This window comes from Carcharhinus amblyrhynchos, chromosome 35 (genome assembly GCF_965287045.1).
Source record: "Carcharhinus amblyrhynchos chromosome 35, sCarAmb.v2.hapA, whole genome shotgun sequence".
In the NCBI taxonomy this organism is placed as follows: Eukaryota; Metazoa; Chordata; class Chondrichthyes; order Carcharhiniformes; family Carcharhinidae; genus Carcharhinus; species Carcharhinus amblyrhynchos.
The window spans coordinates 13,716,228-13,734,024 of NC_137358.1; the positions used below are offsets into that span (position 1 = coordinate 13,716,228).

The 17,797-nt window shown below is 45.2% G+C and overlaps 1 protein-coding gene across 1 annotated transcript in view; it reads left to right on the forward strand.

Annotated features, from left to right (window-relative positions):
* Positions 1 to 17,797, forward strand: part of sgsm3 (small G protein signaling modulator 3) — a 73,087-nt gene that overhangs the window by 21,402 nt on the left and 33,888 nt on the right. Inside the window, exon 3 of the mRNA XM_080217355.1 lies at positions 3,336 to 3,421. Within this exon, the coding sequence (XP_080073481.1) occupies positions 3,336 to 3,421 (86 nt within the window). The remainder of the gene's footprint in view (positions 1 to 3,335; positions 3,422 to 17,797) is intronic.

A 17,797-nucleotide genomic window follows, 5' to 3' on the forward strand; every position in this document is an offset into this window, starting at 1 on the left:
CATGATGCTGTTGAATGTTGGATAGGCTCAAGGGGCCGAATGGCCTCCTCTTGCTCCTAATTCCTATGTTTGTTCATTGAGACCTTGTTGCATAGACTGCGTGGCCCAGACAATGGCTTGAACTTCAAAGCAAGGTGTCTCAGTTTCGAAAATCATTACCTAATCATGTGGGTGTTTTCTGGTTGTCACCTCTCACTCGTGAAATATTGATCTGGATTCAAGGTATCGTTACACTATGAAAAGTAGTTTGAAGAATGGGGTCAAACCAGGTTGCCTCATCACACCTACCCACTTCTCCATTCTCCTCGCTCCTCAAGGGCAATTGGAAACAGGCAGTACATGCAGGCCTTGCCAGCGACATCCACATCCTGTGAAAGAATCATGATTAAAAAAAAATCAAAGAATTAATTTAAAACATTTTAAATATAAAATTAAAAAATTAAATCTGTTATCTTGTTTTGGAATTATCTGCAGTTTTAAGCTTAGTGTGTATCCATCTACATATATGTAGTGTCTTGTATGTAGGGGCGGTACGGTAGCACAGTGGTTAGCGTTGCTGTCTCAATGACCCGGGTTCAATTCCGGCCTCGGGTCACTGAGTGTGTGGAGTTTACATGTTCTCCCCATGTATGCGTGGGTTTCCTCCCAGTGCTCCAGTTTCCTGCCACAGTCCAAAGATGTGCAGGTTAGGTGGATTGGCCATGCTAAATTAAATAATATGGTGTTATGGATAAAGGTTTGGCCATGCTGAATTGCCCCCTTTACATCTTGGGTTTGGACATAGCTCGGCACAACTTTGAGGGCCGAAGGGCCTGTACTGTTCTATGTTTCTGTGTCCCAAGATGTGCGGGTTAGGTGGATTGGCCATGTTAAGTTGTCTTGGGTAAACACGTGGGTGAGATGCTCTGATGAAGAGTCGGTGCAGACTCAGTGGGCTTGGATGGCCTCCCCCTGCACTGTAGGGATTCTATGATCTTATCTAGGTTTATAAAAGGCCTTTGATAAGTTGCTACATAATTAGACTAACGAATAAGGTCAGAGAATTTGGGCTCATGCGGATAAGGAACTGAATGGATTACTAGCTGGCTTCCGGAGAGAGAACAGAGTGGGAATAAGTTATTCAGAATGGCATTGATTTTTCACATGGATCAATGCTGGGACCACTGTTGTTCATAATTCATTTTAATTTAAGACATTGGAATCAAAAGTGCAGTTTCTAAATGTGCAGCTGACACCAGGTTAGGAGTGTGCAGTTAATACTGAGATAGCCTCCTTCTACACTATAGGGATTCTATGATCATGGCTGATCTTATCCTGGTCTCACCTCAACTTCCCTGCCTGCTCCTCATAACCCTTTATCCTGCTTTTCAACAGACACATCTCTCTTCCTTAATTGATTCTGCCTCCTTGGCACTCTGAGCTCCACAGATTCGTAACCCTCTGAGAGAAGTAGTTTCTCTGCATCTCAGCTTTGAGTAGAATATATGGACTGGATGGGCTGAATGGCCTGTTTCCCTCTGCACATTCTATGTATGTAGCCATATTTATATCTGCCTCTGTCCTCCTGTGTGTTTCTGTGCGTGTTGTCAGTGCGTTATCTCCCTACCTGCGTGCCCCTGCCTATTTGTATATTGACTACAGTCATATATACAATGTATGGTGCTTTGAGGGCTCCATTCCCAGAGGTACATGGCTTTCTGAGGCACAATGGCTGCTTTAAGTGAGCACTAACAGGTAGCAGATAGTTTTGGAGAGTTGCAGAAAGAGACCAGTTGAACTGGGGCTGAATGCTAATTCCGAGACTTCCAGTGATAGCTGAATATGATGAGCTGCCTGGAACTGTGCTGGAAATGCTGCCGTGCACTCCTGCTTGTAGTTACTGAGGTATTTCTCAACCAGGAAAGTTCCTTTTTCCTCTTCTCCTCTCCCAAATTCTTTGAGTGAGAAGTCTCACAACACCAAGTTAAAGTCCAACAGATTTATTTGGTATCACCAGCTTTCAGAGTGCTGCTGCTTCATCAGGTGAGTCATCTGAGGAAGGAACAGCACTCCAGAAGTTAGTGCTGCCAAATAAACCTGTTGGCCTTGTGTTGTGAGACTTCTTACTGTGCTCACCCCAGTCCAACACTGGCATCTCCGCATCAAATTCCTTGAGTCGTCGACAGTTCTCTGTTGTTTCACATCAGTGGTCATTCTTAACGTGGGAGTTTTAGTAGCTTCAAAGAGTGACACGGCATTCCTGCGTGGGGGCATTCTACCCCTGCCTAGCCGAAGGTTGCTGAATGCATTGTAGCATTTTGGCTACTTCCCAGGCAGCTGTGCCTCCTGAGTCAGGGGATTGTGGGTTCAAGTCCTACTCTGGGACAAATCGAGGCTGACTCTCCCAATGCAATACTGAGTGAGTTCTGTCCTCTTGGAGATGCAGTTGTTTGGAAGAAATGTTAATACTTGGGCCCCATGACACTATTGTGAAGAAGTACCTGGAGCATTCTCCCTGATGACATGGCCAATGTTTAGTCATGCTGATAGAGGGATAAGGCAGGTTATCTGGTCATTACCATATTTCTTAGAGTTTCCTGTGTGCAAATTCCTGCACCTATGTTACGACAGTGACTACATTTCAAAAATTATTTTGATTCCCTGTAGCGCAGAAGGAAGTCATTCGGCCCATCAAGCCTTCACTGTCTGACTGAGTATCTTACCCAGACCTCTCCCCTGCCTGATCCCACTAAGCCACTTAACCCGCACATCTTTGGACACTAAGGGGCAACTTAGCATAACAAATCCACCTAATCTGCACATCTTTGGACTGTGGGAGGAAATCAGAGGACCCGGAGGAAACCTATCCAGACACGGGGAGAAAGTCATCTAAGGCTGGAATCGAACCTGGGTCCCTGGTGCTGTGTGGCAGCAATGCTAACCACTGTGCTACCGTGCTGCCCTTGCGTTGGGTGAAAAGCCCTTTGGGGCATCCTACGGTCAGGAAAGTACTGTAGAAATGGAAACCTCTCTTGTTTTCATTGAGATCAGCTAACTCAACACACATCATGATTTCAAACTTCCTTATCCTCCATACATTCCCCAAATTACACATTAAACTCTTTGCGAACAAAGTAACTAGCACAAAGCTGCATGAAACCTGTGTTTCTGCATGGAATCTGTCTCTAGTGAGGATTCTCACATTTGTTATCTTGCGTCTGTTTTCAAATTGTCCTAAGTAGTTAGTGTCTCACCTGAGATCTGCTAGATGCAAGTGTTAATGTCCTGTACGCTGCTAGCCTTGCCTTTCTTACTGATGGTGTCCTGGCATTTATATTCTGTATCTCCTTTAACAGGGAACTTTACACCATCTGTCAGCGGCCCATTTACAGCATTGACTCCCAGCATGTGGCCACAGGACACGTTAACCAAGTACTCCCAGGTAAGAGAAGGTCTTAGTCTGCATACCAAACTCAAACCTACTGCTGGGTTGTTACGTCAAATAGTCTTACAGCGAGGATAAATTGAAATGTTTGCGCCCCAAAATGTTTATCTTCCCATTTCTCGTTTGTTAGGCATGGGTCCACTCTAGTTTGGAAGGTGGAGTCGCTCCACATTTATTGCTACTGAGTCACAAAGAGCACCTCATTTCTTTTTCACTTTACTGGCCTCACCACTTTTCTTTTGCAGGTGATACTACTTGATGAATTTAACATATTTAAGCAATGTTTTAAGTCCAGGCAAGGAGACTCCAGCATTTATTTGAGGCAGGCATCTAGATAGGGCAAATTGGGGAGGTGGGCAGTGAGGCAGGGAACCCCTGGAAGACAACCAAATTGACAGGCTGAGAATCAGTCCAGAGGAAGCAGCAACCCAGGACAGAAATGGAATCAGCTTGTGAGAGAACAATAGTACGGGGGCTGCTGAACCTCTTCCAGCCAATAGGTGAATGACGTCACCCTGTGGCACAGTGGTTAGCACTGCTGCCTCACAGCTCCAGGGACCTGGGTTTGCTTCCCAGCCTCGGGTCACTGTCTGTATGGAGTTTGCACATTCTCCCTGTGTCTGCATGGGTTTCCTTCGGTTGCTCCGGTTTCCTCCCACAGTCCAAAGATGTGGGGGTTAGGTGGATTAGCCACGCCAAGTTGCCCCTTAGTGTCCAGGGAGGCTAGCTAGGGTAAATGCCTGGGGTTATAGGGATAGATGGGGTTGTGGTTAGTGCAGACACGATGGGCCAACTGGTCGCCTCCTGCACTGTAGGATTCTGTAAGAGGTTTGCTTTTACTCAGTTTTACATTAACTCAGAGTGAGACATTACAAATGTATCATTCCTAACTCAAACCATCCCTCACAACCAGTGTCAATAAGGATCTCTTTATAGAGTTTTCATTAACATCAAATTAACTAATGAACCGCCTCTTAAAGGGCCACTGGGAAAAAACACAAAGTTTCAAAGGAAACTTATCCAAATTAAATTAAAATGTCATTTTGGAGAGCTGATGATGTAACCTGTCCAGGCTGTGCAGTGCCCACTGGCTGTGGAAAGTCTCAAGTGCACCAGTGGACATCACATGTTCCCTTGCCAAAGACACTCTGGGTAGAGGCGTAACCATCAAAAAGAGGCTTAAACTCGGATTAAATAATACCTGATTGTATTGTTCTTGAGAAATCAAATAAACAGATGAGCAACCTTTTATTTTGAAGGGGATGTGTCTATATTCTTCTAAAAAAAATCAGTAAATTAAACAAAAATAACAGGGTGACAGCCCTTGGTGGGACACTGGAGCAAAAATCAAAATGGCCCCAGGGACCCGGGGCTTGGGTCACTGTCTGTGTGGAGTTCGCACGCTCTCACCTTGTCTGCGTGGGTTTCCTCCAGTTGGTCCAGTTTCCGTTCACAGTCCAATGATGTGCAGATTAGATGGATTGGTCATGCTAAATTGCCGCTTAGTGTCCAAAGATGTGTAGATTGGTTGGATTAGTTGGAGTGAATGTATGGGGTTACGGGGATAGGGCAGGTGGGAGGGCCTGGGCAGGTTGCTCCTTCAGAGGGTCAGTACAGACTCGATGGGCCAGGTGGCCTCTTTCTCCTCTGTAGGGAGTCAACTGCTCCCCATTCGCCAGTGAGGTCATAAAGTGGGGGAGGAGCTGGGCAATTGAGCGCCAGGCTTGCTAAGCAGATGTTAAACAGCATTTAAATAAATTTAAATATATTAACCTGCCTCTCGCCATTTCCAGCGAGAGGATGACCGCACTGGAAATCCGGTGATTGTAAAATAGCACTGGATGCAAAAACCGACACTAGTCGCTTTATGCCCCACTTTAGCACCGCATCTCACCTGAAGACGGGCACAACGTGATGGTAAAATTGCCCCCAACGGCTCCCAGTGTATAGAATTGCTACAGTAGTTCCTGGAATAATAATACGACTCAAATACATTACTTAAAGGCACACTATCATCACACTCTGCTGTGAGCTGACTTGTTGTTAGATGTTTCCCTGGCCGCCTTGCGAGATGTTTATCAGTGGCACAGTGGCTAGCACTGCTGCCTCACAGTGCCAGGGACCCGGATTCAATTCCCGGCTGAGGTCACTGTCTGTGGAGTCTGCTCGTTCTCCCTGTGTCTGTGTGGGTTTCCTCCAGGTGCTACAGTTTCCTCCAACAATCTGAAAAATGCGTGGGATAGTGAATTGGCCATGCAAAATTACCGCTTTGTGTCAAGGGGGATTAGCTAGGGTAAATGCATGGGGTTATGGGGATAGGGCCTGGGTGGAATTGTGGTCGGTGCAGACTCAATGGGCCGAATGGCCTCCTGCACAGTAGGATCCTATGTTAAACTAGCCCCTTGCTTCTGCAGAAGTTGACAGTTTTAGCCTGACTTTCTCTGATTCTGCTTACTGTATGTTGGGCTGTCTTTTTCTCCTACGATCTTGACTTTATCAAATTAGTATCTAGATGCCTCTCCTGGATCTGTCATCTCAGTAAACTGCTTCTTGATGATGAGTCTATTTACGTCTGATCTTATCTAGACGTCTGTTAATCTCGTTACTGGGAAAAGAACACACATAATCTGCCCCTTTGAATGTGAGCTGCTGGCAGATTCTCCTTGTTGGGCAGATTACACCCCATCATTCTGTTTGTCAGTTCTGGGTCTGGTTGTTACCAGGCAAATCCATTACATTAGCTATGACATTGTCTATCTAAGACGACCTAACATAATTAAACAGGATAGGAATAGCACTCTGTAAAGGCATTGCTGATTCTAAAATTGTGCAGATTTATTCTGTTTAATGTCTAAGCCAATATATTTAAAAGCCCCTGAAACCTGACTTCCAATTTTAAACTCCACTTCAATCTTACTAATTTCTCAAATTCCACATAACATCCTGTAAGAAATCATCAACATGCATCATGAAGATGACTGGCATCAAAAAGGGAAATTTACAATAAAGTTAAATGCAGCCTACTTTCAGCAAAATCAATCTCGCTGAACAATACTAGATCCTCAAAGCACTAAGTGCAATTGCTTAGTTTCCAGAATTTCACTTCTGCAATATTCTGCAGAAGTGTGGCTTGCATGCCTCATTAGGCAGTTTCAGAAAGCCTTCTCTCTTTGCTCTGCAGAAGTGTGGCTTGTATGTTAATTGATGCCCGTTCCCACAAGTATGAGGCCAAAAGAACTAAAAAGACTTTGAGGGTTACATTTCCCATTGTGGCCAGCAGCTCTCAAATCCTGAACAACTTGCCTCTTTTTAGTCTCAAGTCCCTTATGTAAATTAACCTATGTCACAAGGCTTAATGGGCTTCATCTAGTACTTTGGAACAAACTACAAATTTGTTCCAACTGCCTTCCTTTTAGGGCAGCACAGTGGTTAGCACTGCTCCCTCGCAACGTCAAGGACCCGGGTTCAATTCCAGCCTCGGGTCACTGTCCATGTGGAGTTTGCACGTTCTCCCCGTGTCTGCCTGGGTTTCCTCTGGGTGCTCCAGTTTCCCCCCTCAGTCCAAAGACTGCATAGGTGACGTGGATTTGCCATTCTAAATTGTCCCTTAGTGTCCAACAGATGTGTAGGTTGGGTGTGTCATGGTATCTCTACAATGCTGAAGGAGGCCATTCAGCCCTTTGACAGAGTATCTTACCCAGGCCCTCTCCCCGCACCCCATCGCTGCAACCCTGCACACTGACCGTGGCTAATCCATCTAACCTATGCATCTTGGGACAGTAAGGGGCAATTTAGCATGGCCAATCCACCTATACTGGGTGGATTAGTGATGCTAAATTACATTTTAGTGTCTCAAGATATGTAGAGGTTAGGGAGATTAGCAAAGCAAATACATGGGGTTATGGGGATAGGACTGGGGTAAGAGTCAGTGCAGATGTGATAGGCCGAATGGCCTCCTTCTGTACTGGGGATTCTATGATTCGATGATTTTGTTTAGCCTCTTAATAGTTGACCTTATGTTTATTTGCCGTCTCCTAAGTTTCACAGTCATGGGTGCTAGAATGTAACCGGTAACAACTTTTCATTAGATGTAATGTAACCAATTGGAACAAGACGTAAGGGTCAACTGACCCAGTAAACCATGGAACCAATTACAGAATGATGTAATAGTCAGCTGACCTGCTAATTCATTATCAGTCAAGAACTATGTAGAATTGTGGCGAGCTTGGAGTGGCCCAGGGTGAGACCCCAAGTTTGGAGTAATGATGTTTCTTTATTAAACCCTTTCTTTGATTTATAAGTTGGAGTACGTTTTGTTGTATTTTCATTAGCTGCATTTTGAAGAGTTCCTTCTGAAGAAACAATGAGGACTGATCTTCTGACTGTTCTGTCGCCCTCCTTTCATTGTGTTATCTCGTCAAACTGCCACCTCCATTTGCACTTTTGGGATGGCTTTTGTGAGATCTCGCTCATGTGGTCAGATACTCTTCTCCAGTACATGATCAAGATTCATTCTCAGACCCATACCTCACTGGACTTCCTTACTTTCTGCTACTTTGTTCCATTTTGCCTGTCAGTAAATCCCACTCCCTTGCCATCACCATGAACACTTGACCTGTATTTAAACTTATCAGTAGCTTTGTCCCTGCACGTCCCACAATACTCACTGCAGCCTTCTGGAAACACGTGTCACGAGGCTCCACATAAAGCCCTTGATCCAGTCGTGAGCACTATGCACACTTAAACCACCTCTTTCCAACCCCTTTTTCTATTGTCCTGTCTTTCTTGGGACTGTCACTGCAAAGCACTCGAATATGAGAGGTATAGAGCGCCTCATCACTTCCTATAACCTGCTCAGATTCTTAGAATTTTTAATCAACCCCAGTTTGATGTGTGGAATGAAACTTAATCGTTTAATTACCTGTTGGACAACCACTGTCTTATCGTCACACACTATTACCTTACCAAGACCTCTCTGTTCCTTTTGGTCCTCTCTTTTGTAATGTACTATATCCCCAAAATGAAAATCTATCTCAGAGGGTCATATACAATCAATCATAGAATCCCAACATTGCAGAAAGATGCCAATCAGTCCATTGAGCCTGCACCTATAAGAATATGCCCAGGCTCTATCCCTGTAATCCCATATATTTACTCTGCTAGGAGCAATTTAGCATGGCCAGTCCACCTAACCTGCACATCTTTGGACGCTAAAGGGCAATTTAGCATGACCAATCAACCTAACCTTTGGACTGAGAGGGGAAACTGGAGCACCCGGAGGAAACCCATGCAAACATGGGGAGAACATGCAAACAATAACCCAAGGGTGGAATTGAACCCGGGTCCCTGGCGCTGAGAGGAAGCGGTGCTAACCACCCCTCAGGGCTCACTAAATTTTCCCTGAAACCTCAGCCTTGAGGAAAGCTCGTCTCCCTGCATGTAAAATATTCAGATGCAGAAAAAATGGAACTAATCATAGCCACCTCTAGGACACAGGGGACGTCGCCCCGCAGGGTTCTGGAATTTCCCCCATAGAGCAATTGAATGGATTATACCCTCCAACCCATTCTTTGGGTGAGCTGCCCCGTACCAGACATCAACGTGCAGTTTGGTTGATCTGAGATTGTGAGCAGCTTTTCCACTGATGCCACGTGATTCCTTTCACTGAGTCCATTATGAAAGGACTTTGAGCTGCAGTGTTCGTAACCACAGCGTTCATGTTTTCACACATTGTCTCTCACCTCCTCATTAGCAAATTTGATACCATTATCAGTCAGAGACTTAGGTAATCTGATCTTTATTCATTTCTCTATCCACAATCACCCTTTTGTTCCCCACATGTATTACTGTTGCAAGATTAAATCTGCTGGCGTGTCTGTCAGGTGAAGAACACAAATACTTCTGTCTTTGTCCCGTACCCTTCAAACCATGGCAACTACCTTATTAAAGTCACATGCTAATAAAAGGCTTACAATAAGCATCCTCCGATACGTTTTAGATTTTGCCCTTTGCATTAATCCCGATGAACGTTGTATATTCCTGATTGGTCACATCTTTAAGACAGATTTTTAACAAGGAAGGAGAGCAAATTGTCTTTGTCGTTTTAAGACAATTTTTTTTTACCTCTCTGATTCTTCTTGTTTTTTATTCATTTTGGCCAAACGATTGGCCAGCGTTTATTGCCCTGGTTGTTCGTCCATCACCATCGATGAGGACCTCAACACCATTAGTCATTTTGAGGCTGGTTGCAGTGTATCCAAAGATGACTGATCAGGCCAATTCGGGCACAGAATGTCCTGGCATGTATTGGACAGACTTGTGTAGACACCATAGTTGTTGCGCTGGTGGCTCTGGACTTGCATAGCCGGCGCTTAAATTGTGCTTCAGCAATACACCTTGCTTCATGAGCTTGACAGCCTTTGTGGATGAGGCAGCGCCGGGTAGGGCGGTTTTGTGCAGCGTTTCCCAGGTGGCCATGTCAATGTCAAGCGACTTCAGGGAGGCCTTGAGTGTGTCTATTGCCCTAATCCCTTGAGAAGGTGGTGGTGGATTGCTGCAGTCCATGTGCCATTAGGGAGGGAATTCCAGGATTTTGATTTTGACCCAACGACTGTGAAGGAACGGCAATATATTTCCAAGTCAGGATAGTGAGTGACTTGGAGGGGAACTTACTTGGAGGTGGTGTTCCCATGTATCTGCTGCCCTTGCCCTTCTAGATGGGGCAGCACAGTAGTTAGCACAGCTGACTCACAGCTCCAGAGACCCGGGTTTAATTCCAAACTTGGCTCATTGTCTGTGTGGAATTTGCATATTCTCCCCGTGTGCGTATGAGTTTCCTCAGGGTGTTCTGGTTTCCTCCCACAGTCCAAAGATGTGTAGGTTAGGTGGATTGGCCGTGCTAAATTGCCCCTTAGTGTCCCAAAGATGAACAGGTTAAGTGAATTGGCCATGCTAAATTGCCCCTTAATGTCCCAAAGATGAGCAGGTAAGGTGGATTAGTCATGGTAAATGAGTGAGATTAAAGGAAATGAGCCTGGGTAAAATACTGTCAGAGATTGATGCAGACTTAATGGGCCGAATGGCTTCTTCTGCACTGTAGAACAAAGAAAATTACAGAACAGGCACTTCGGCCCTCCAAGCCTGCACCGACCATGTTACCCGACTGAATTAAAACGACCTACCCTTCCAGGGACCATGTCCCCCTCTTCCCATTCTATTCATGTATTTGTCCAGACAGCCCTTAAAACTCATTGTATCTGCTTCCACTACCTCCCCGGCAGCGAGTTCTAGGCACCCACCACCCTCTGTGTTTAAAAAAAAAATTGCCTTGAACATCTCCTCAATCTTGTTCCTCCTACCTTAAACCTATTGGCTGTATTCTCTCCACAGATGCTGTCAGACCTGTTGAGATTTTCCAACATTTTCTATTTTTGTTTCAGATTCCAGCATCCACAATATTTTCCTTTTATAATAGAATATTATTGTTTGTTGTGAGGAGAATACAAAAGTAGGGAGGTTAAACTTCAATCGTGCAGGGCACAACTGAAGCATAACCTGGTGGGATCACGTCGACCATAATTTTGATCTAATTATTTAAGGAAAGATATTCAGAAGTTTATTTTCTGTTCATTTTACTGGATGTGGGCATCGCTGCCTAGGCTAGCATTTATTGCCCTTAAGAGGTGGTAATCTTGAACCTGCAGACCATGTGGTGTAGGTACACCCAGAGTGCTGTCAGGGAGGAATGGCGAGTGCCTTAGAGGGTAACTCCCAGGTGGTGGTGTTTCCATGCGTCTCCCACCCTTGTCCTTCTAGATGGTAGTGGAAGTTGCTGCCAAAAGAGCCTTGGTGCGTTCCTGCAGTGCATCTTGGTAGATGGTGCACATGGCTCCCGCTGTTCCTCAGGGAATGTTTGTGGAAGGGGTGGTGCCAGTCGAGTGAGCTGCTTTATCTTGGGTCCAGCTTCTTGAGCTGCACTCAACCAGGTATGTGGAGAGTATTCCATCACACTCCTGATATGTGCCTTACAGATGGGAGGTCAGACTTTGGAGAGTCAGGAGGTGAGTTACCTACCACAGCGTGCCCAGCCTCTGACCTGCTCCGATATCCACAGTATTTCTATGGCTAGTCCAGTTTCTGGTCAGTGGTAACCTACAGGATGCTGACAGTGGGTGTTCAAGGGTGGTAATGCCATTGAATGTCAAGGAATGATGGTTCGATTCTGTCTTGTTGATGATGGTTATTGCCTGGCACTTGTGTGGCATGAATGTTATTTGTCACTTGTCGAGATATCGTCCTGCTTTGCTGTATTTGGTCATGGACTGCTTCAGTATCTGAGGTTCGGGAGCTATTACCAAAAATGGCCGTTTGTCTTAGGAGGGAAGATTAGACAGGCTGGGCCTGCATCCCGTGATGTTTTGAAGAGTAAGAGGTGACTTGGTTGAAACAGTTTAAGTTCTTGAGGGATATTGACAGGGTGGGATGGAGAGGATGTTTCCTCTTGTGGCGAGAATCTAGAATTAGAGGGTCACTGTTTAAAAATAAAAGGTCACTCATTTAAGACAATTTTTTTTTCTCTTGCAGATAGTGTGTCTCGAACTCTCTTCCTTTAAAGGCAATGGAAGCAGAGTCTTTGAACGTTTTTAAGGCAGAGCTGGATAGGTTCTTGTTGAACAAGGGGGTGAAAGGTTATCAGGGGTGGGTGAGAATGTGGAATTGAGATTATCAGATCAGCCATGGTCTTATCGAATGGCGGAGCAGGCCCGAAGGGCCAAGTGGCCTACTCCTGTTCCAAACCGTATGCATCTTACTAGAGGCTACATCAATGCTAATAAAGTGGCATATTCCAGCTAGTTTTCATGGACGCACCACTCTTGAATCGTGATCTCTTTCTGTTGTCATTGGCAAACACAAAGCAGGTATAACTTTCACTATTGAATGAATCTCAGTAATGATTTAGCCAATCTGTATCACACTGTCGAGGCACAGCCATTAGCACTGCACGGTTAAATGAACCCACCTGAAGTATCTGTTCCCTGGAGTTCAGCACCCACTATTACTGCCCCAATCTTGTTGTCTTCTGTGGTATTCAGTTCTGCAAAGTGGGAACATTACAAGTGTACAGCTCCGAACACTAACCCACCCACCAGAATCAGTAAAAGTTCCTTTAATTCTGCATGAGTAATTATCCAAAGTGTTGTCCTATCCCCCGTTACCTATAGACACTTAACCTTAGTTTATACAATTAACAGGGACAGGGTCAGTTGAGGGGGAAAGCAGGTTGGTTTGGGTGTCCAGAGTAGGAGCACTCCTCTCCTCTTGGCTCACAAGCAGTGCTGGAAACCATTTAATTTTTCCACACAGCTGTCCCCCCTGTCATAGAATCACAGAAAACCTACAGCACAGAAGGAGGCCAGTCGGCCCATTGAGCCTGTACCGACTGTCCGACAGAGCATTTTACCCAGGCCCTATTCCTGTATTTGCCCCACAAATCCCCCTAACCTTCACACCTTGGGTCGCGAAGGGAAAATTTACGATGACCAATCAACCTAACCCACACATCTTTGGAGTGTGGGAGGGAACCCATGCAGACACGGGGAGAATGTGCAAACTCCACGCGCGCGCGCGCGCACACACACACACACACACACACACACACACACACACACACACACACACACACACACAGTCACCCAAGGCCAGAATTGAATCTAGGTCCCTGGCGCTGTGAGACAGCAGCGCTAACCACATTGCCACCCCTATGAGATTTAAGTAACCAACTTGCCTCCCAGGAATGGTCTGGTTCTGCCCCCATCCCACCTCTATTCAAACTGGAATCAAGAGGTTGTATTTGGTACGGGATTGACATTTTAAAAAAATATTCCCAGCCCCCGCAACCTAAACTCTGCCATTATTGGGAGTTTAAGTTTTTCTTGAAGTTCCCATGTATGGATTAATTTTTCTTTGACAACTTTATTAGGAGTAAGTTACAAATGTCCATTTCCTCAGAGTAAATGCACTACCTACAGTCTAAACAGGTTTGAACCCAAATTCAAGTTGGTAGATTTGCCTGTAATAACAGCAGAATGCTAAAGCTGGTATCAGCAGCAGGGGAATTTCACAGTAACTTCATTGCAGTGTTAATGTAAGCCTTACTTGTGACTAATAAATAAACTTTATTCTTTACTCTGACTCGGCAAGCGACAAAAATCAGTAGGATTCTGTGGCCAAAAGTATGAATCCACAATTCATATCTTTGATTCAGAGTCGACTCCACACTTGCCCGAATGGGTGCAGCTCCAACAACACTCAAGAAGCTTGACACCGTCCAGGGCGTAGCCTCGCTTGATTGGCATCACATCTACAAACACTCAATCCCTCCACCACTGACGCTCAGTAGCAGCAATGTGTACCATCTACAAGATGCACTACAGCAATTCACCAGAGACCCTTAGACAGCACCTTCCAAACCCATAACCACTTCCATCTGGAAGGACAAGGGCAGCAGATACATGGGAACCCCACCACCTGCAAGTTCCCCTCCAAGCCACTCACCATCCCGACTTGGGAATATATCGCCGTTCCTTCTCAGTCACTGGGTCAAAATCCTGGAATTCCATCCCTAACGGCATTGTGGGTCAACCCACAGAACATGGACAGCAGCAGTTCAAGAATTCAGCTCACCACCACCTTCCCAAGGGCAACTAGGGATGGGCAATAAATGCTGGATAGCCAGTGACACAAATGTCCCACGAATGAATAAAAAACACTCCTCTGTTTCTTTAGAGTTAAATCAGAAGTAAAGATTATTCACACATTCAACCCCAGGGAATGGTCTAGACTTCATACATACACACAATAAGATGATAGAGGAGAATTTGCAACTTTAAAAAGTGAGGAATTAGCTAGCAAGATTTTACAGAATTCAGTTGAAGTTAATAGTGACGCAGTGAGTTGAGGCCGTGGTATGGTGGCACAGTGGTTAGCACTGCTGCCTCACAGCGTCAGGGACCCGGGTTCACTTCCTGCCTCGGGTCACTGTCTGTTGGAGTTTGCATGTTCTTCCCATGTCTGGATGGGTTTCCTCTGGGTGCTCTGGTTCCTCCCACACTTCAAAGATGTGCAGATTAGGTGGATTGGCCATGCTAAAATGCCCCTTAGTGTTAGTGGGACTAGCTAGGGTAAATACATGGGGTTATAGGGAAAGGGCATTGATGGGATTGTGGTCAGTGCAGACTCAATGGGCCGAATGGCCGCCTCCTGCACTGTAGGGATTCTATGATACTCATCAAGTATTCTCGCACTTGCCCTGTCATCTCAAAGTGTATATTACCTTCTTTATCCATATTATGCCCTCTTCCACTCTCATTGACCCCCGTACAACTCTGTACTGTGGGAAGAAACCGGAGCACCCAGAGGAAACCCACGCAGATGCGAGGAGAACATGCAAACTCCATACAGACAGTGACCCAAGGCCAGAATTGAACCTGGAACCCTGACGCTGTGAGGCAGCAGTGCTAACTTTGCATTAGTCATTACTAAGGAAGAGGTTCTGACAACATTGATGGCAGAGATATTGGATGAGATGAAAGTTCATAGCCACACTGGAAAGGCTCGTTATGCTTACAGCCACTAAGTTATCGTAGAATTCTACAATGCAGAAGAAGGCCATTCGGCCCATCGAATTTGCACCAACCACAATCCCACCCATGCCTGATCCCTGTAACCCCGCATACTTACCTAGCTAGTCCCCCTGACACTAAGGGGAAATTTAGCTTGGCCAGTTCACCTAACCTGCACACCTTTGGACTATGGGAGGAAACCGGAGCACCCGGAGGAAACCCACACAGACACGGGGAGAATGTGCAGACTTCACAGACAGTGACTCAAGCTGGGAATCGAACCCGGGTCTGTGAGGCAACAGTGTCGTCCTGCCGCCCAGTTATTTGGTCCGGATGGATTATATCCCAAGTTATTAAAGGAAATGGAGTGAAGACAACAGAAAGACTTGCCATAAGCTTCTGAACCACCACGGCTTGGAGAATGCTACATGTAACACCCATTTGAATTGATTTGATTTATTATTGTCACATGTATTAGCATACAGTGAAAAGCATTGTTTCTTGCGCGCTATACAGACAAAGCATACCGTTCATGGAGAAGGAAAGGAGAGACTCTAGAACGTAAGAGCATGCCTAGTAACCACAGGTGGTGAGGTAGAGGTTTGACTATATTTGATGAGTAAACCAGAGGCCCAGGCTAAAGGCCTGAGGACACAGGTTCAAATCCCACCACGGCAGCTGGTGAAATTTAAATTCAGTTAATTAAAATTTGGAATTGAAGGCTAGCCTCAGTGACGGTAACTATCGTCGATTGTTGTAAAACCCATCTGATTTACTAATATCCCTTTAGGGAAGGAAATCTGCCGTCCTTACCCAGTCTGGCCTACGTGTGACTCCAGAGCCACAGCAATGGAACTGTTAACTGCCCTCTGAAATGGCAAACCACTCAATTCTAGGGCACTAAATGCACGCATGAGAAAATAAGAGATGGGCAAGATCTCAGAAATCATCATCAGTAGGGGGATCTGATCTAATAGAATTCATCGATGAAGCAACAGAGAATGTTGATGAAGGGAAGCAGTGATGCTTGTCGATATAAGCTCTAAGTGTTTGACAAAGTAATACAGAAAGAAAGCTGTTAACAAAAATCGAGGCTCATTGAGCAGGGAGGCCAGAGTAATTTGAATTAAAAATAGAATTGGCTTCAGGACAGAAACTAATGGGCCATAGTAAATGGTTCTCGTCTAAACTGGAGGCTGGTGGACAGTGATATTCCCAAGGGTCGTAGAATCCCTACAGTGCAGAAGGAGGCCTTTCAGCCCATTGATTATGTACAAACTCTCTGAAGAGCATCTTACCCAGCCTCCACCGTCCCCCTCCATGCCACTCTGTGCTAGGAACGATTGGAGATTCTGTGGTTGTGAAAAGTGTAATATAAATAGTACTTAGGGTAAAAGCATGGAGTTACAGGGAGAGGGCCTGGGTGGGATTATGGTTGATAGGCCAGATGGCCGCCTACTGCACTGTGGAATTATATCAATGCAAATCAATCTATTTCCCTTTTTTTGTTCTAGACTCCTCAACGAGTCCAAAACATTAGTTAGATCTATCCAGTCCTGTCCTTTATATTACACAGCTCGACCAAATTGTCCTATACTCATCATAGAATCCCTATAGCACAGAACGAGGCCATTCGCATCTGCACCAGTATTCCAGAAGATCATCTCACCCAAGCCATCCACCCTCTCTCTCTCTCTCTAACCCCATGCATTTACCATGGCCAATTCACCTAACCTATGCATCTTTGGACTGTGGGAGGAGATCGGAGCCCAGAGGAAACCCATGCAGATGTGGGAAGAACACGCAAACTCCACATGGTCGTCCGAGGCTGGAATTGAACCCAGATCTCTGGTATTGAGAGGCAGTAGTGCTAATCACTGTGCCACCCTAAATCCAAATGAAGAATGTGTTCTCCATTCTATCGTAACAGTGAGAAGTTCTATTTTTCATCCTATTTATTTTGGCAAACCAAGTTGGCACCATATCCTCCCTATTGCCTCAGCCTCTTAAAAATTCATTCTTGGAGTGTGAACATCACTGGCAAAAGTCAGCCTGTATTACCCATCAGCAATAAGCCACCCACAAACTGAGTGACTTGCTGAAACATTGGTATGGGTCTGGAGTCACATGTAGGCCCGACTGGATAAGGATGCTGAATTTTCTCCCCTGAAAGATATTGGTGAAACAGATGGACTTTCACAGCAATCCAATAGTTTCCTGATCATTATTAACAAGCTGTCATCTTAGTCCGGATTCATCAATGTAATTGAATTTAAATTCCCCCAGCCATTGTGGTGGGAATCGAACTCATGCCTCTGGAACATTCGTCCAAGGCTATGGATTACTGTTCAAATAACGTTTACCACGTCCCTCTAAACACTGCACTGTGAGTGTTGATGAGTGGATAAGGGTCTTCCATTAATACTTCTACCTTGGCAGTGAGGGCAACCTGGGCTAGTGAGTGAGCCGCATGAGTGGCGCTCCTTCATCTCAGTGGGCCACAAGTTTGAGATTGAGCTTGTTCGCTAACCGTAACTCCGGGAATACGATTAAATACATTTAATACACACCGAGTATTTCATAATAAGTTATAGAAAATGCTGAATTGTTTACATATTCACGGAACTGTCAATACTTTGGTAAGAACAAAAGAAATATTTATTGACACTTTGAATACAGAGGGAGTGCACAACGCTCTCATAGTCAATGTTGTGAACAATCAGCACACACCTCACTTCATTCGCCCTTGCTT